The following is a 14,850-nucleotide window of genomic DNA, read 5'->3' on the forward strand; positions in this document are numbered from 1 at the left end:
TGCCCGACCCAATTTTTTCTGACTTTTTTAATGATAAATAAGGTCCATTCAGACCTTGATAAATAACCCCCTTACATTCCAGTTAAGTAGAAGAAAGCAATTTGTTGTGATGAGTTGTCTTTTACTCTTTTACCTCACAACTGAATTGGTACAGGCAGTAGGCTTATAATTGAAAGCATACCCAAATTAATATTATCCAATTTTAAGTGAACAAGTAAAGATATAATTTACCATATTCCAAGATGCCAGCACTATTAAAAAAATTATCTGAGTTTGAGTCATTATAGAACCAAAATAAGGTGCATCTTATAGAATGCACCTTTGGGCATCGCTGAAATTTTGAGAAATTCCGGACCACAGATTTTCAGTTCCTTCTCGAAATGAACGGATTTTCAGTTCCTTCTCGAAATGAACGGAAAGCTGCTTCATGTTGTATCCAATACCCACTAAAATTAGTTCAAAGCTTCTATAACAGTATTTTATGTATAACTGCAGCTCATCTGAAGACCAAGGCAAGCCACTTGCACATTAATTCATAATGTTATTATTTAGGTGGTTGTTGACTGAGCTTTCTATAGTCAAATACTTATTTAGAGAATAAGCTTTTATATTCAGCTAGCATAGTTTATGCAAAAGAAAGCCCCGCATCATTTTTAACTTTTTTAAAATACTATAAGGCCATGATTGTATAAATGGGCCTCATACATTTTAACTAAAGTTGGTTAATATAGATAACATATTTGTTTACTTGAGTTTCCAAAATAGTCAAATATATAAACTATTTATTGGTAGTGTCAATAAATAGCAGAATTATAAATCTGGGTAGCTCAGTAAATAGATTACATTCCAGTGTAAACACAGGTACATGCAGGGCATCTGAGAAGGTGGAACTGTCAGATTAAATACATACAGAAACAAGAAGGTGCCAGATGTTCAAAGTCAACATAGAAGCAGCATAATAAGGCAAAGTAAACACAAGTTGTATGTTCAGGTACCTCCGATTAGGAAATACATAAATAGGCCCATTTGTGTGCTTAGGGAAGTTACTTTATTTCCCTGTAGTCATCACATGAAGATTGTAAATTCTAATATGCAAGTTGTCTGCAATTGCAGATGTTTAGTACCTGTACAGTATTATATAGCTTTGTCCAGAATATTTTAGATTTTTTAGAAGTGACTAAATCGTGTTTAATGCTTAGTTAATAATCATCCTCCCTACTCGGTGTTTCCATCTTTAAATAAGCTCATATTAACACATTGTGGTAGAAATAGAATCTCACTTTCAGTGCCTGGTTATTTTAAAGACAATACTTTGATCAAATGGCATACTTCTATGATGAAGTTTTTGCTGTTTTTTCTATTTGTAGTTGCTGTCATTTAGCCTAGGCTCGTGTCATTGTCTGCCTTTTTTACCTCTGTGAAGTAACCCATTGTTTGGGTGTAATAAAAATAATGGTGTCTATTGAACACAATGGTGTCTATTGGACACAGAGGCAGATTTATCAGAGTTCAAATGTTCATGTTCTTTTTGATAATTTGATAAAAATGTAAAAGCTGAAAATGTTGAATATTCACTAATTTAAGAAAACTTAGGTTTATGAAAAATTATCTTTAAATTTGAACATACCATTTCCATTGACTTCTATGTGAACTTGTCAGCATTTTAATGCCAATTTTAGTTTATTAAAGTTTTATTGGGGATTTGATACTCAAAAACTTTAGTTTTGGAAACTTGAATTTGAATTCACAATCTCTTTAATTGCTGTAAAAACTCAAATGTGTACCCCTTTGTATTACTGCACCTAGAGAAAAAGCTAGCATGCATTGCCAAATTGCAGTTTGTGTAGATGCTTTAGAAATGGTATATCCCTTGTCAGATCTTTAATGGAGGTGATGAGAAAATCCACTAGAATCCTCAACTCATGGTTGCCATGGAGCTAGGTTTGGTATGGGGGAACCACACTCTCTGTAACTTTGGGGGGTTATTTACTAAACTCCGAATGCAAAAATCACGAAAAATTTGTGTTTTTTTTTTTTTAATAAAATCTGACTTTTAAAAAATCCAAAATCCAAATGTGCATTGGGTTTCGTGCAATACCCCAAAGTTTTCGGGTGAAAATTTCGAAAAAAACGTGAAAATAGGATGAAAAAATTTGAAAAAATCATGAAAATCTTTTTTTTTTCCCGCAGAGCAAATTCTCGGGAAAATGTAATAATAAATAAGCAGAAAAAACCTGGGTAGATTTGATCGGAGTTTGTAGCAGAAAATATTGAGATAAATTCTGACTTTGATTAATAACCCCGTAGTTGTTACAACTCAATTTCAGTCTTCTGTCTACAGTGGATTTTGAGAATGCAAGGCACAATTTTTAGTTCCAAATGTTTACATTTTGAGCAAACGGTTAATATCAATAAAGCCCAAAAATGTGTGAAGGTACATAACTTTACACAAATATACAGCACAGGTCAGTTGCCACCTGCCAAACTTTGTTATTTTGCACTATATAGAAAAAAATGGGAAGTAACAGCAGAATTTGCAGGAGCGTGTAAATCACATATTTCAAGTTTAGTAATTTTGTGCAAATAATTGTTATCAATAATTTTTCTTTATATTTGTATTTGTTATTACTTTGACAATTGAAGAGTGGTGACGAGTCACAAATGTTATAGGCCAAATGCTAGATAAATCATTGGAGATTATGCTTTGCAATGGAAAACCTGTATTATAATATTCCCTGTGTGGTACCTGATACATTGTGATCTTTGCTTATATTTTCCCTGATTATAGTGGCTTATTCTTATACTGTAGGTTCATCTACAATTTGCTTTTAGTAATATGTCTTAATTTAATAGTAAGTAATCTATAAATATCTCTAATGACATTCATCTTGTTCGGGAGGGTTGGGGTCTCAGATAGATTTTTTACTGTTTTCTGTTGTATCTCTTACACATACTAAAAGCTTTTTAACCATTGTTTTATGAAAACCTTTGTAAGGATGTATGTGAAGGCTCTCATCCAGGTCATGGTATATCTATAATAATAATGAGTCAAATCAAATGGACTTGCTGTATTTTTTCTCTTGAAGATGTTTTGCAAGTCATCTGACTGGATTTCTCAATTCAGAATGACTTGTTCACATTCTGCCACATACAATGCTGTTTTGGCATCTTTCACCTCATAGCTCCAATCAGGCTAATACAATCAACAACTTGACTCCATGAGGTCTCTGACCCCATGCTTGTTATATAAGACAAATTATGCTGATGCAAGATTCCGGGGTTTATAAGTCCAGAAAGATCTTTGTACAAGAATTGAGAAAGCCAGGTGAAAACGTCTTCATGAGAAAAAGAAACAGCAAGTCCAGTTGATTTGACTTACAGTGGTGTGAAAAACTATTTGCCCCCTTCCTGATTTCTTATTCTTTTGCATGTTTGTCACACTTAAATGTTTCTGCTCATCAAAAACCGTTAACTATTAGTCAAAGATAACATAATTGAACACAAAATGCAGTTTTTAAATGAAGGTTTACGTTATTAAGGGAGAAAAAAAACTCCAAATCTACATGGGCCTGTGTGAAAAAGTGATTGCCCCCCTTGTTAAAAAATAACTTAACTGTGGTTTATCACACCTGAGTTCAATTTCAAAGGTTATAAAGCCATTTCTAAAGCTTTGGGACTCCAGCGAACCACAGTGAGAGCCATTATCCACAAATGGCAAAAACATGGAACAGTGGTGAACCTTCCCAGGAGTGGCCGGCCGACCAAAATTACCCCAAGAGCGCAGAGACAACTCATCCGAGAGGCCACAAAAGACCCCAGGACAACATCTAAAGAACTGCAGGCCTCACTTGCCTCAATTAAGGTCAGTGTTCACGACTCCACCATAAGAAAAACGGCCTGCATGGCAGATTTCCAAGGCGCAAACCACTTTTAAGCAAAAAGAACATTAAGGCTCGTCTCAATTTTGCTAAAAAACATCTCAATGATTGCCAAGACTTTTGGGAAAATACCTTGTGGACCGACGAGACAAAAGTTGAACTTTTTGGAAGGTGCGCGTCCCATTACATCTGAGGTAAAAGTAACACAGCATTTCAGAAAAAGAACATCATACCAACAGTAAAATATGGTGGTGGTAGTGTGATGGTCTGGGGTTGTTTTGCTGCTTCAGGACCTGGAAGACTTGCTGTGATAGATGGAACCATGAATTCTACTGTCTACCAAAAAATCCTGAAGGAGAATGTCCGGCCATGTTCGTCAACTCAAGCTGAAGCGATCTTGGGTGCTGCAGCATGACAATGACCCAAAACACACCAGCAAATCCACCTCTGAATGGCTGAAGAAAAACAAAATGAAGACTTTGGAGTGGCCTAGTCAAAGTCCTGACCTGAATCCTATTGAGATGTTGTGGCATGACCTTAAAAAGGCGGTTCATGCTAGAAAACCCTCAAATAAAGCTGAATTACAACAATTCTGCAAAGATGAGTGGGCCAAAATTCCTCCAGAGCGCTGTTAAAGACTCGTTGCAAGTTATCGCAAACGCTTGATTGCAGTTATTGCTGCTAAGGGTGGCCCAACCAGTTATTAGGTTCAGGGGGCAATTACTTTTTCACACAGGTTTGGATTTCTTTTCTCCCTAAATAATAAAAACCCTCATTTAAAAACTGCATTTTGTGTTTACTTGTGTTATCTTTGACTAATAGTTAAATGTGTTTGATGATCAGAAACATTTTGTGTGACAAACATGCAAAAGAATAAGAAATCAGGAAGGGGGCAAATAGTTTTTCACACCACTGTATTATTATAGCTATACTTTGTAAAGATGTTCAGTCCTGTACGTATGGAACTAGCCTGTAAGCTCTAAGAAAAATGGCCCTCCCCCTATTGCATTCTTTACTAGTGACGGGTGAATCTGTCCTGTTCCCCTTTGCTGAAAACTTCGCACAACAGCGAGACTTCATAAAACACCTTGAAGAAAATGGGCAGTTTTTTCGGACAACTTTTTCCAATCTACAGAACTTTTTTTTTTTTTTTTACTATATATTATGGTGGTTCTTTACTAAAACTCGAATTAATCTAATTTTTTTATTAAAACAAAGTTGACCAAACTCCCTTGAACTAGCTATCAATAATTATTATTGAAAAAGTCGGAGCAAAGGAACTTCACAACAAAATTGTTTGTCGATGTGAAAACCCGGATTATCGGACGAAAACCCTGACTTTATCTGATTATCTAGCACAGATCACGATGTCAAGAAACAAATTGACAGACATCTGCCTCCTACATGACCTAGACAGGTTTGAGATGGAGTATTTTTGGATTCAGATTTTTAGCTGCTTTGGGTATATATAATATATTTCTAAAAATGTTAGTTTTTTTCATGAATATTGCAAGATTTCAACTTAAAAACCTCAACCAGATAAATTCAAGGCTAATAAATGGGCCCCTAGGTGTTGTCTGTGGGCTTTTGTTTTTTCAGCAAAACTTGGCAAAAAAATTTGCACATAAATAGTTAATAGTAACCTTTTTAGTAAACAGGAATTTTCAGAAAATGATCCACAAAGGTTTGAGTGATGGCTCAAGTTATAGCATATGCTACCAAAAAATGAGAATGACTCTAATAAATAAATAAAAATCATGAAGTTAAGTATGGCCAGTTGATTGAACAAAACCACTTTTGTAATGCATCTTTGCCCAGATACACCCAAGGCATAATTTCTCCATTACATCATTATGTACCCACAGGGAGCTGCTCAGAATCACATACTGATTAATTCAAAATGCCTTATGCTGATAACTAGTTAAGCCATATGTTTGTGTTGAGCACATAACAAAAATGTAATTTTATGTTTACTTGTGTTTTGTTTCACTGTAAGGTTTATGTGTCTGGCTGTATGCCATTGGTACTGGGTTTAGATTTTTCTATCTTTACTGAGAGTGAACAATCATTTGCTGAAATTTAACAGCACCACATGTATATCTAGTAGAAGTAAACCTAGAGCAACTGGACTTGCCTCACATGTGGCACCTACATTTTTTTTTACTGACATTAATACATTTACATGATTACCAGCTCTTTATTTTATAGACTTATGAGTTGACCTTTCTTAAGATTCATGTATGGCACTGGATTCAGAAGACCCCATGCCTGTAGTTGCTTGTATGCTTTTTGCTTAGTTTCAGTTATGCTATGGCAACCAAAAACAGATTGATTTTGAGGCTTTATTTTTATATTTATTAATATTTATTATTGCTTATATTTGTATCCAGACCTTGTATTCATTGTCTATTCTAACTTCCAAACTTCTACCTGGTTACTAGGTTTATTATTATTAAAAATGTGATTGTAAATTATGTTAGAGTACCATTGTATATATATTGCTAAAAACACATTGTTATGTGAACTACACCTTTAATTTACATATTGGATTGAACAGTAAAAGTATTATGTGTCATATATTTTATCCCTTTTGTGTATATCCGTGTACACCATTTTGATTACTAATTTGTATAATGTTGTTTTTAGAAACTGGTCTGTCCTTACCAGATTTCCACTCTGTTCTCTTTCAGACTATAGAACAGGACCTTGTTTTACACAAGTAAGCAATCAGATGTGCCAGGGTCAAGTCACCGGTATAGTTTGCACAAAAACTCTTTGCTGTGCCACCATTGGACGTGCTTGGGGACACCCATGTGAAATGTGCCCTGCTCAGCCACAACCTTGCAGACGTGGTTTTATTCCAAACATACGTAGTGGAGCATGCCAAGGTAAACAGCACCATCGTTTTGTATATCCAAATGTTTGTTTCTTGGATTGACATTTTACTAACCTTATTGTAGTGACAAATGCCAATATAAAGTTCAACATTGTATTCAAGTGATACCTGCCTGATATGCAATTACATTTAACTATGTGAAAAAACCCATCTAAAACTGTCTCCAATTTGCTTGCCTGGGATAAAATCCAATGGCAACAGTCCCTGGACAAAGTTGGTATGAAGAGTTTAATTCCGTAACCCTGTATTTTCTCACTTGCTAAAAAGGCATCCAACCCTATCTTGAAACTATTTCATGTATCTGCCAGGATACAAAATACAAATCTGCCAGGAACAAATTCCAAAGCTTAAAACCCCCTGTGAGGGCCACCCTAAACTTAAAATGGGTGGATCAATTACAGGCAGTTTTAATTTTAATTATACTTTATATGCCGTTATTTTGTGATACTATCTTGACAGTAAATAAAACCTTCCCATGGTGGTGGGAAACCTTGCATAGTTTTTAAATCCTAATATTTTAAAAATGCTCCACCCCCAAGTCATCATATAAGCTCTTTCTAACACAAGTACAAGGCTAGTCAATGCATCCATACACTCAGCACTAATGAAAACAACATACCGTACTACAGTTATTAATGATAATACTAAATTCAGAATTCCCAAACGTTTTGCACTATATCTGGGAGTCAAAAACGGTGGTTTCTGGTTAACCTTATAAAAGGAACATACCATTGGAATGAATCAATGACAGATTACTTGCTGGGTTGATGGAAGTGCTTCCAATAGACATTTTCTTTTGAAATACCCAAGAAATAATACCACCCAATCAGATAAAAGTTTTGTGGAAAGAACCAACTCATGTTGGAATAACTACTGATATATTAACTCATTGCATTACTGTATGTCAATATTCTGCATTAGAATCTGAATATTAGCATTTATGATGTCTCTAATTTAAATATTTAATTGTGTTTAGTTTAAAGTTTTTTACCCCTTTTTATACAGGTATTAATAAATAATTATGAAAGACTGAAATTGCAAATATATTTTATGAACTAGAGTAGAGAAAAGTTGTTGCACCGAAATAAGAAGAAACATTTTGCCAAGAAAATCATTATAAGCCACTATTCAAACATTTGCATGTATATTTTACTCGCTCCCTCTAAATATATATATGTATATATGTGTGTGTGTGTGTTACCTGAGGCCTATGTATGGCAAACATGCTTCTTACACAAATTCTTCTAAATTGTGTTTATAAGACTTCCCCTTTAACACATAATTTTTGTATTTTTATTACTTCATTTAATCATCAGTCTTCTACTGTATCTACAGCACAGACCAGACGGTGCCTTGTTCCCTTGCTGCATATGCAAGTGGATTTGCAGACAACTGGCATGACTATTTTTCATTTAACTTTTCTATATTTTTAACAATTTTTTTTAACCTTTCAGAAATAGTAGGATTTTTCTGGCCACGTGGTAGAGGTCTGATAATGGAAGCCAGTGATGACTATTCCCTGTTTTTTTAAACCACATCCACCCATGTTACCACAAGACCATGTCCACATTAATAGTGGTAACACACCAAAAGAGCAAATGATTGGTGCTCACTGCAGGGATATCATTAATCATTTATATGTGAAAAAAAGTTGTTATATTAAAGGAATTGTTCAGTGTAAAAATAAAAACTGGGCAAAGAGATAGACTGTACAAAATAAAAACTCGAGTTAGAGAGCTGAAAAGCAGGAAGTAGTGTTCTGTTAGACATGCCCTCACTCCAGCCTTTATACATAACATTTTGGCTAACTAACTATTTTCCCTGTTTTTAGTTTGACATTGAACTGTTCCTTTAAAGGACCAGTAACATTAAAAATTTTTACAAAAAAATTTGTAAGAATAGAAGGAAAAAAAAACACCAACACAAATTAAAATTTAAAATAGCAAAGCCTTTATTATGAAATAACTTACAGAAACTCCACTGCCTGTCCTCTACAGAAAAGGCGAAAGGGCGACCATCCATTCTGCAGCACTCGATTTCTCCTCCCTGGCTATTCACAGCTCTTCTTCATCCTCCTTCATCCAGCAGCAGTAGGAAGGCGATGTCAGTGGGCTCCCCATTGAAGTGAACCAGCTGGGCAATTTCGCTTGGGAGTCCGGACTGAGTCTGATTATACAGAGCGGGGCAGATACCGGCGCTGGGGAGACCGACAGCAATGACTGCAGACAATGACTGTAATGCTCCGCAAAGCATGGACTGTGTTTAGGCAGTAAAAACATAGAAGTTTGCACCGGCCCTGCTGCCCCCACACCGGCATGCAAAGAGCCGTGATACCCGAAAAGTATTACAATTATTATTTCAAAGGCAAATGTGCGCGGCCCCTCGCAATGAGACGATTCGATAGGCTTCAACAAAAGTAGGAAGAAAGACAGGGGTTTATGCGGTACCAGGAGGCTCTCTCTAAGTTTCTAATCAAGGGCTGACTAAATGCGATGTTTCAACCCGAAATTCGTCCTGTCTGTGACTAACCGAACCCTCCTACCTGAGATAGGAGGGTGCAGAGGGAACCGGGCATATTCGCATGGGAGATCAGGGACCGGCTGCTTGCAGATGGCGTGTGTACAACATGCCCTCAGTCAGCTCCATCAGTCGCAGGAGACATCTCTGATTATCACCCCTCTGGCTGGCAGTTTAGAGCAGAAGGTAAGAGCTGGGCTGCCAGGTTGATGTGCATGCACCGGGAGGTACCTGAGATAGGAGGGGGCTGGGGGAATTCGGATCAGTTAATCACAGACAGGACGAATTTCGGGTTGAAACATCGTATTTAGTCAGCCCTTCGTTAGAAACTTAGAGAGAGCCTCCTGGTACCGAATAAACCCCTGTCTTTCTACCTACTTTTGTTGAAGCCCATCGAAGTGTCTCATTGCGAGGGGCCACGCACATTTGCCTTGGAAATATTAATTGTAATACTATTATTTTCGGGTATCACGGCTCTTTGCATGCCGGTGTGGGGGCAGCAGGGCCGGTGCAAACTTCTATATTTTTACTGCCTAAACACAGTCCATGCTTTGCGGAGCATTACAGTCCTTGTCTGCAGTCATTGCTGTTGGTCTCCCCAGCACCGGTATCCGCCCCACTCCGTATAATCAGACCCAGTCCGGACTCCCAAGCAAAATCGCCCAGCTGGTTCACTTCAATGGGGAGCCCACTGACATCGCCTTCCTACTGCTTCTGGATGAAGGAGGATGAAGAAGAGCTGTGAATAGCCAGGGAGGAGATATTGAGTGCTGCAGGATGGATGGTCGCCCTTTCACTTTTTCTGTAGAGGACAGGAAGAGGAGTTTCTGTAAGTTATTTCTTAATAAAGGCTTTGCTATTTTAAATTTTAATTTGTGTTGGTGTTTTTTTTTCGTTCTATTCTAACGAATTTTTTTGTAAAAAGTTTTGATGTTACTGGTCCTTTAAGACCTACCCTTAAATCCATATGCCTCCTCCCCTGTGGATAACACAGCACCCCTCAGCACACGATTAAACACCTTAGGGACCCCTAACAATTTGTTTCAAATGCTAACAAACCCCCAAAACAAATACCAGGCTTATGTACCACAGACAGGCAGAGTATGGCACATGCAGGGAGTATAGGGCAGACAGAGTATGGCACGTACAGGGAGCATAGGGCAGGCAGAACAGAACGGGAGTGATCAGACCACTCTAAGATTTGCTACATACAATGACAAGGTATCTCTAATTAAATTTGAGTGAAATAGCCTTAGTTTTATATAGTGGTCAGAAATAAAGAGTAATGAGTGAATTGGTTCTTGGTTATGCTGTCTAACATTTTTACACAAAAGCTAAAATTTTGCAGAACAGTGTAGTGTCAGACCTGCTTCAGTTGGCACTAAACATTACCTTCATTTTTCTCTGCAAGTAGATCTATATCAAATAAGAGTAATGTATAATAGTTTTAAATAAAAATCCCTACAATTGTTGATTATCTTATCCTTTAATGAACCAGCTCAGACTCAAAAGTTGTAATTTGGAAACAGAGTAATTTACACGTACAATCTGATTCAGTGATACTTAGAAACATTCTTTATATTCCCTTCATGGACTAAGTTTTGAAGCGTGTTTACTTTTAGATTGCACTGGATATTTCAGCAGAGATCAAAGGCATAGCACTGAAATAATGTCAGAGGGAAGCGGGGTCACATTTTTGGAGAAATAAATATCCAGGAACATCTCACAATGCAAAAGCTGTGACTTCAAGTTATATTTATTCCATGTATTAAGTTGTACTGTACACTGTGAATGTCAACCACCCTCAGCTGGCACTATTAATGTGTTTTAATAGTGGTGTTTGGGCATTTTGCAAAATGTCCTAATCCCCCATTGTTTGTTATTCCAGTAAGGAATGTACAACACTGCTTGAGAGCTGTAAGTAGGTATATACATACATTCGTACCGTTTATTTTGTTTCTGGATTACTTATCTTTAAATACACAAACAGCATGTGACATAAAATTGATTTGGTGATCAACATTTGTTAAATATACTACCAGAAAAGAACCCACCAGTCTATAAAACTGAAACATTTAAAATTCCACGTGCCTAAATACACTGTAATTTATCAAGTATAATGTAAACTCTTATATAGATATACTGGAAAGTGCTGCTCTAGAGAACAACCCAGTTGTTTTCTGTTGATGAATTGAATCTGCTTTTATTCAAATGAATCTGAATTAAGTTGGAGATTTATTTTGCTAAGTATTTTAAAGGGTTATGCAGTTCAATTTAGGTACATTGCAGTATATCTGTTGCTTTATAGTGCAATGGCAGAAAATGGAATCATTTGATTTTTTTTATTTTAACTTCGTTTGATAGATGTTGATGAATGTCAAGCAATTCCAGGTCTGTGCCAGGGGGGCAACTGCATTAACACTGATGGATCTTATGAGTGCAGATGCCCTGTGGGACACAAGCAAAGTGAAACAACACAGAAGTGTGAAGGTGTGTGTATTATCATTGTTGGAATAGAGCTTTTAAATAATGCCGTTTTTTTTATAAAGTTTGTTCATCATTGGAGTTCTGAAAGACAGGGGGCTACTGTGGGGAATCTTTAGAGACGCATGCAAAACATACAAACACCATATACTGTAAATAGTTATCTGATAGTAGTACCCAGGTCTCTAGCTCTTCAAGACCAGTTGCATAATTTAACAAGTGCTAAGTACTTTTATGCCTTGACTTTTTCAAGCATTCTCCAGTATTATGAAGTCAGGAAAAACATTGCAGAGCAGGAACATCATCATCATCATCATCATTTATTTATATAGCGCTGTCAAGATACGCAGTGCTTAACATCAAGCCTTCTTGTTGAGGGTGCTTGACACTTTAGTTTACAGTAGAGAAGGGCCAAAAATGGGAAAACATGCTCCATAAACATCTTCAATGATTACTAAGCAAGTCCATTTGTTTTAGTATTACTTATATCAGACATCCATAAAGTGTTTGATAAACAAACACATGGGGGCTAGCACAAATTCGCCAGCGTGACGTCATTTCGTTACTTCGCCGATTTACTAACGGGTGCTGGCGTAAATTTGCTAGCGAAGTGGACCTACTCGCACTCTTACGGCAGGCGAAGTTGCGATATGGCGAAGGGATGTAACTATGCTAATTCACTAACTTGCACATTTTACTGAACGTTACCTCTTGCGCCAGACTTTACTTCGCCAGGTCAGACCAAGCGAAGTTCAATACAATAGATAGGAGTTTGTCCAAAAATAGTCCCAAAAAACGCTGGCGTCTTTTACTTTTTTAAGGGTTATAGGCTGAAAAATAGCATACATTTTTATGGGGGTACCCTCCTTCCCCCCTACATTTCCTAACATATGGCAACTCAACGATACAGTGGGCACATGTGTAGGGCAATAGAACACCTTTATTTTATTTTTTTTTGTTTCCTGGGCTTGTGTAGTGTAGTGTAGTTGCTGCAGCATATACATCCATTATATTTTAACTTTACGCCGTATGCAAATTAGGCATCGATAGCGTAACTTCACATTGCCTGACGAAGTGACAGTAACGGTAGTATCGCTACCGTTCGCCTCCCTGAGCGCAACTTTGCATTTTAGTGAATTTGCGTAGGGCTGGCAAAACTACGCCTGGCGAAGTGCAGCGAAGCTGGCGCAACTTCGGATCTTAGTGAATTTGCCCCAGGGATTTATAAGAGTACATTCTGTTACAGTATGTGAAAAAACAAACCTTTAAACTCATAAGCACATTTAAATATTCTTTAGCTCAAAACTGTAGATTGACATTGTTAGGTCTTGTCTTGTATGTGTTAGATTCTGTTATGCCATATAATATTAATACATACATAAAACAAAATGTCTTGCTTTTCTACATGATTGCTTTTGCCAGACATTGATGAGTGCACCACTATCCCTGGCGTTTGTAATGGAGGAGAATGTTCAAACACAATTGGTAGTTACTACTGCATCTGTCCACGTGGATATGTCACATCTGGGGATGGCTCTCGCTGTGTTGGTAAGAGTAACACATTAAAGTTTCTCTTGCGTTTGCTAACTATACTGTAACTCTGTGAATGTATTATTGTAGGGCTCATACACGAAGGTGTTTCTGGATATTTGTCCTTTGTTAATGTTTAAGTTTGAGTTCAGCTAATAACATGATCTAACTGATTCCTTTTTTATTTTAAAACATTTATTTTTTATTTTCAGTAATGTATCATTGAATAAACGTAATGTTTTACTTACCAATACCACTACTGTATATCCTAGGGATAAATTATTACTCACGGTGTGCAGTTTGCAAGTTGCAAAAATGAATGCAGTTTGAAGTACAAAGTCTAGCAAGACACCACATAAAACTGCTCGTTGAATAATAATTAAGTCGTGTGATTTTGTGCCCCTTGGTGCTCTAGCACTTGCACCTGCGGTCATCATAACTGTCCCCTCCAACATCAGCTTACATTTGGTTATGTAATCAAAGGTCCAAGATTTTCTACAGGTCTACTAAATCAAAGCAACCAATAAGCACGCACCATTAATGGTCATCTGTTTAAATGCAAGCATCTTATTGGTTGCCATGCGTTACTGGGGCAAAACTTGTGCCTTTTATTACATATAGGTTATTTTGAGTACATGTGGTCTGTCTTAGGATGCATTCACTGTGACCTTTCATGTGGTTTCTAACTAGCTAGAATATTTAGGCGAAATATGGGACAACAAAACTTTTAAAAAAAATTATTTAAAAAGTGGGTAAGATGAAGTTAAAGAGGAATTACATTGACATCTATTTAAGACTACTGTAGACCTTTGCCCTCTTTAAAGCTGTTCTGTACTAAACTTCTGTGTAGGTTCTTGTTATAAGTTTCCACTTAAACGTACAGGAAATGTATACCTATTAGTGTGTTTTTTTTCTTTGTTCCATCATGCTTGCAAAGGTCCACTTCTGTAAGTGTTTCTCTTTGTTTTCTTTATATATATATGTGCGTGTATTTACAAATCAAAAATGTAATAATACTGATGAAAGAGCTTTTTTTTTATCAAAATTCAACTTTTCATTAAAGCGAGTTGTATATACATTGGGCCATATTCAATTCAGTGATAAAAAGTTATCTTATGCTTTATCAAATGAAAACTCATAGACAAGATTCAATTTGAGGAGAAAAAAGTTTAATCCTAATTCACTTCCAGATTTTTCCGATAGACTTCAAAAGAGTTTTCACTTGATAAACAGTGAGATAAATTTTTCTAAACTGAATTGCATCTCAAATTGAATCTCGTCCATGAGTTTTCACCTGATAAACCTTTTTCTCACTGACATGAATCTGGCCAATTATATTGCCTCTGAGTGATACTTGGGATGTAGTTTGGAGCAGCTGGAGAACTGCAATGTAGACATCTAACTGTAAGCGGCTATTGTCCTCTAACGAGAAAGTTGATCTCACTGCAGAACCTGAAAGTCAAAAGTAAACAAGTGGGGTTTGGATCTTCACAAATAGCAGACACTGTAATGCATTAATTCTCTAGCAGAGCTAAAATTAAACAG

General features: G+C 36.6%; 1 protein-coding gene across 1 annotated transcript in view; it reads left to right on the forward strand.

Moving 5' to 3' along the window:
* Positions 1 to 14,850, forward strand: part of fbn2.L (fibrillin 2 (congenital contractural arachnodactyly) L homeolog) — a 142,749-nt gene that overhangs the window by 39,213 nt on the left and 88,686 nt on the right. Inside the window, exons 6-8 of the mRNA XM_018264131.2 lie at positions 6,569 to 6,766; positions 11,656 to 11,781; positions 13,198 to 13,323. Coding sequence (XP_018119620.1) covers positions 6,569 to 6,766; positions 11,656 to 11,781; positions 13,198 to 13,323 — 450 coding nt within the window. The remainder of the gene's footprint in view (positions 1 to 6,568; positions 6,767 to 11,655; positions 11,782 to 13,197; positions 13,324 to 14,850) is intronic.

The sequence above is a fragment of the Xenopus laevis genome, chromosome 1L (assembly GCF_017654675.1).
Source record: "Xenopus laevis strain J_2021 chromosome 1L, Xenopus_laevis_v10.1, whole genome shotgun sequence".
Taxonomy (NCBI): domain Eukaryota; kingdom Metazoa; phylum Chordata; class Amphibia; order Anura; family Pipidae; genus Xenopus; species Xenopus laevis.